Source organism: Haemaphysalis longicornis, unplaced genomic scaffold (genome assembly GCF_048455015.1).
Source record: "Haemaphysalis longicornis isolate Haplotype H1 unplaced genomic scaffold, Haemaphysalis longicornis Haplotype H1 scaffold_2, whole genome shotgun sequence".
NCBI classification, from domain to species: Eukaryota; Metazoa; Arthropoda; class Arachnida; order Ixodida; family Ixodidae; genus Haemaphysalis; species Haemaphysalis longicornis.
Window position 1 is genome coordinate 230,172,552 of NW_027526295.1, and position 5,268 is coordinate 230,177,819.

Genomic DNA, 5,268 nt, shown 5'->3' on the forward strand with positions numbered 1-5,268 from the left:
AACGCAGACCTTGACCGACCCGTTACGATATCCGAGATTCGGGCAGCTTTGGACAATCTCCGGACAAGGTCCACCCCTGGCCCCGACGGTATATCGAACAAAATTTTAAGAAACCTAGACGACGAATCTATAGAAGCCTTGACGAAGTACATTAATGTATGCTGGGAAAGGGGTAGCATCCCGCGGCAATGGAAGACTGCCCAAGTGGTCATGATTCCAAAGCCTGGAAAGAAATTACAATTGGAAAACTTGAGACCCATCTCACTGACGTCGTGCGTGGGCAAGCTGATGGAGCATGTCATCCTCAATAGACTGAACGCATACATGGAGGACAGAGGGCTCTTCCCTCACACCATGATAGGTTTTAGACTCAAATTGTCTACGCAGGACGTAATGCTACGCCTCAAACATCAGATCCTAGATGGAGACGAGAGCTCGTCCTTAGACACTAAAGCAATTTTGGGACTGGACTTAACAAAGGCCTTCGATAACATCGCTCACGAGGCTGTCCTAGAAAACTTACAAGAACTGGAAGTGGGTCGTAGAACTTACGATTACATAAAAAACTTTCTCTCCGACCGGAAAGCTCATGTAACTATCGGAGGGGTCACATCAGAGGACATAGAATTGGGTAGCCGGGGAACACCGCAAGGTTCCGTCCTGTCGCCATTTCTTTTTAATGTCGCTATGATTGGGCTTCCTGAAATACTAGATCGGATAGAAGGCTTGAATCACAGCCTCTACGCTGATGACATCACCCTCTGGGTCACCGGAGGTAGTGATGGCCGAATTCAGGATATTCTCCAGACAGCGATCGACGCAATCGAAACATACGTGAAGCCGAGAGGCCTAGCGTGCTCACCGCAAAAATCGGAGTTGTTGCTTTACCAACCCACGATGAGAGGACGCAACCGTGCCTCGGAAGTCCCCAAAATCGAGCTCTTCGCTGATGGTAATCTCATTCCAGTTGTGACTAGTATCAGGATTCTCGGCTTGAGAATTCAGGCCAACGGTCAAAATACTGAAACCGTTAAATTTTTAGAAAAAAGCGTCCATCAAACCTCCAGACTGATTTCCAGGATAGCAAGCAGACATCATGGAATGAAGGAGGGAAATTTGATCAGGCTGGTACAAGCGTTCGTCCTGAGTCGTATAGCGTACGTAACACCTTTCTTGAGACTAAGGGCGGACGAAAAGACCAAAATTAATACCATGATCAGGAAATCATACAAACAAGCTCTCGGGATACCAGTTACCACGTCCAACGAACGTTTCGAGGCGTTAGGAATTCATAATACATTAGAGGAACTAATAGAGGCGCAGAGAGTTGCCCAGCTAGAGAGACTCACAAAGACCTCGACGGGCCGTCATATTTTAATGACTCTAGGCATTCGGTACGAATCTCAATTCGGCTCCAAACGCGAGATTCCATGTGAAGTATGGGAATGCATACACGTCCCTCCTATACCGAGGAATATGCATCCCGAACACAACAAAGAAAGAAGACGCGAAAGAGCGAAAGCCTTACAAAAGAGATTCAAAAACTCTGAGAACGTGGTCTACGTGGACGCCGCGGAATACGCAGCCCGCGATGCCATGACCGTGGTAGCTATCGATTGCAACGGCAATTCCGTAACTAGCGGCACGATACTGACGTCGTCGCCGGATGCGGCAGAAGAGGCGGCCATTGCGATGGCGATGGCCTCCACGAAAGCTAAATTTATTGTCAGCGACTCTAAAACTGCAATTAGGAATTTCGCAAAGGGACGGATCTCGTCCGAGGCACTGAGAATTCTGGTCGGCTTCAAAGACCGGAGAAAGGTCCAAATTGTGTGGACGCCGGCACACTCTTCTCTTCCCGGTAACGAGAACGCTCACGACGCGGCTCGAGGTTTGGCTAACCGAGCCGATCACGTCGAGGAAACATCTGAGCACTTCTCGCGCGCTGGGATGGGGAGGGACCGCATGGTCTCGTACAGAGACATAATCAATCATTACAGATTGGAACGGGTTCAGTATCCTCCTCCCCACTGTACTCTCGACAAATGGCAATCTGTAGCATGGCGCCTCTTGCAGACAAATACATTCCCCAATCCGGTCCTGTACAGCCATTGTTACCCGGGGCTCTACACGAGCGAATGCAAGCTATGTGCGGGCAGGGCAGACCTGCGTCATATTATTTGGGAATGTCCCCAGAAAAAGAATTCGTTAGGTGCTTTGCTATTAATTAAGACCGAGGAGCAGTGGGAGACCGTTCTGCGCAGCTCCGATCCGGATGTACAGATCCGGGTTGTCCAAATGGCCGAAGACGCCGCCGGAGCCCAAGGACTTCTGGCCGCCGTCTGAGGGGTGAAGAGGCTCGGCCTCCTTTGCATCAAAACCAAGTTGGACAAATAAATGTTGTTTCTCTCTCTCTCTCTGTACGATCCATGACAATAACCGCGTTTAATCAGCGAGTATCGTTTATATACCCACGAGTGCAGTGGCGTCATACATTGTGTGTCCAATGACTCAAAAGGCCATCTTGTGTAAACGAACAACACTACAGTAACTATAGTGTCCTTCCACTCCTGCGGCAATGTTCCACTTTCCCAAGCCTTATTCATCACCTGCAGAAGATACTCATAATCTTATTCATTTAGATTGCGAAGAATACCGTTGCAATTTGATCTGGCCCTGGAGCTGAGTGCCTGTTAGATTCAGCAATAGTTTCAGTAAGCTCTGCCCTGGTGATTGGCTGGTTAAGGTAGCACGTGTTGTTTTCCTTGCCGTTGTAGTCTTTGTAAGCCGGATAGTCTCTTTCGGGAAAATAGACATTTGCCAGTTCATCTAGCAGGTCCTCTACCTTGTTATAGCCAGCTGCCAAAATGTCTAGACGCTTGTTTAGATCTGTTTTTGAGTTCCCCGGTTGTATCAAATAGCGAATTAAAGACCAGGCTTTTTTCAGGTGAAGATTGCCATTTAGTTGGTTGCATCTACTGTGCCAATTGTTTCATGTGGGTTGAGAGGCGTATATTTCGATTTCTACATTTATGCTTGCCATTCGTTTTTTTTTTTATCTTCCTGTTAGCGCTGTTTTTCCGTATTCAGTTATGTACCAACAAGCCCGCACCAACACACTTTTTCACTTCCTGTTCAGTTTGTTTCTTTTCCATCTCTTGGTTCATCCTCGCCTAGCATCCAATAGGTGCAAAAGATGGGAGTCTATCTCCGGGTAATTATCAGACGTTTGTACACTTTTGGAGCACGACTCTACATCTTGTAATATCCTTGCATTCCATTCTGCTAGGGTGGGGCTTTGTAACGTTCCTGGCCTTTTACGTAATTTATCCCAATTTGTGATGCAAACCTTTTTATTTCTCTTCTTAAATTTGGATATGGCACTTTCTGTGTGTATGATCGTGGGATCACTAGTGAGCGTTTCCGCTTTTGTATGCCAATGGCGTCGAAGCGACTCCTTGACTAGTGTCAAGTCTGGGCTTGTGTTTTTCTGAACTCAGTTGCCTCCTGGCGTCTTTGAGTACGGGTCATTTAGCAATGTAAAGTTTTCCCTGTGGGTTAAAAATTCCAGCACTTTACCTTTTAAATCATACTTCTCGTAACCCCACCCTGTGTGCTTTACATTAAAATCCCCTGCCACCAGGTGCGTAAAGCGTCGTCCTGGTCTTTGCGACAATATTAGGGAAAAATGGCATCCTTTCGCCTTCGGAAAGCTATATGATAGCCTAAGACAAGAACTCGGTTACAATTTCTTCTTTCTTTCTTTCCTTTATTTCATTCTGGCTAACTGAGACGCAGCCTGTTCGAGGGCGTTGGTTTACAATGCACGCGGGAGCACCGTCACGTGGTACAGTTGAACCTCGTTATAAGAGACATGGATGTAAGAGACAAATGGGTATAAGAGGCACTATTCACCCACATGGTTGGCCGCCCTATCTTCCCCATTAAATTGACCTCCTTTATAACAGACATCGGATGTCGAAGACAGTTGGTTATAAGGGACAAGTCGTCCTTGAACTTTAATCAATAATCTCGCTTGTAACCGACATTTTAACTTCAGATGCAGTGCCACCAGTCGCTAATTGCAGTTGCTTCCATTGTGGAAACACAGGTGGACGACAGACGCCTGCAGTCGCTATTTATTATAACTTCAGCAAACACACAGTGGTTCAGTCAGCTATGAAATGGCGATAAGAAGCCCTGCCAATGGAAGTGCAACTTACAGAAGTGGTTGAAGCTTACTGTCATCCATTGCAGCGCGACCGTACATGCGGGATCTCCCACTCGCGTAGCTCCCAATCAAGAAGCATTGTAGATGTTGAGTTCTGCAAGCGTAATGAATAGCCTGAGCACACAGCAGAAGAAGCAGTGTGCTCTGGCTATTCATCAGGCTTGTGAACTCGACATCTACGATTCATCTTCCACAAACAGTGAAAGGAAAAAAAGCTTGTAGAATTGGTAGTAAAAAAACACTGTAAATACACTCGTGAAGCAAACAAAGATTCAGAACTGTTTCATAAATTCTGGGGGCCAAACATAAATTAGAATGAATCTTTTGCCACATGCTGTAGCGTTCTTTTGAGCTTGTTTTAGTCATACGGTGCCCACAGTGAACTAGGGTCTGATTAGTAAGTGAAAACATGGTTCCTTGCTTATAAGAGACATCTCGTATAAGAGACAGAAACTGCTCCCCGGTACGTGTCTCTTATAAAGGGGTTCAACTGTATTTTTTATATTTCGCGGGGTTTCCTTATCAGTCAGAATAAATGGGCACGCAATTAGTTTGTCGCTGAAAATACCACAGGTAGATTCCTCCTGTTGGTACCTTCAAGTGTCTCATTGACACTTCAATGATTAGCGCAGTACTTCCCGAGTCAGATAAGTAATTAAAACTAATTATTTAAATCTTATTAAAGAAATATTACTGGCCGCTACTCCACTGTACTGGAAACATTATGCGCTAGGTTTTGTTCGAGTAACGCCATTGCTCTTTTTAAAAATCTTGATTCATGATAGCTGGGACACCCTAAATAATTAAAAAAAACTGCATAGCTGGTATCGTCGTATAGACGTCCACCAGTATCGGCTGTGAACGAAACTTCATGTTGCTCAGCTGAACTCCAAAGCCGCTGCGTAATAGCTTGAAAAAACGCGATACTTGCCTGAAATAAATAATCCCTGCAAAAGAACCCGCAAAAAGCACAGATCAGAAATAAAGATTCTACGGTTACTCAGCATTTCCATCACTTAAAAGGCTAGCTACTCACA

The 5,268-nt window shown here is 45.7% G+C and overlaps 1 protein-coding gene across 1 annotated transcript; it reads left to right on the forward strand.

Moving 5' to 3' along the window:
- The first annotated feature begins 621 nt into the window (after nucleotides 1–621).
- On the forward strand, nucleotides 622–2,346 carry LOC144168551 (uncharacterized). Its single transcript, XM_077697508.1, has one exon. It carries the CDS (start codon nucleotides 688–690, stop codon nucleotides 2,344–2,346), a length of 1,659 nt encoding a protein of 552 aa, XP_077553634.1. The 5' UTR covers nucleotides 622–687.
- Nucleotides 2,347–5,268: the final 2,922 nt, after the last annotated feature.

Bases quoted from the DNA above. Each gene is read 5' to 3' on its own strand.
- LOC144168551 (XM_077697508.1), top strand. From the start codon at position 688: ATGATTGGGCTTCCTGAAATACTAGATCGGATAGAAGGCTTGAATCAC.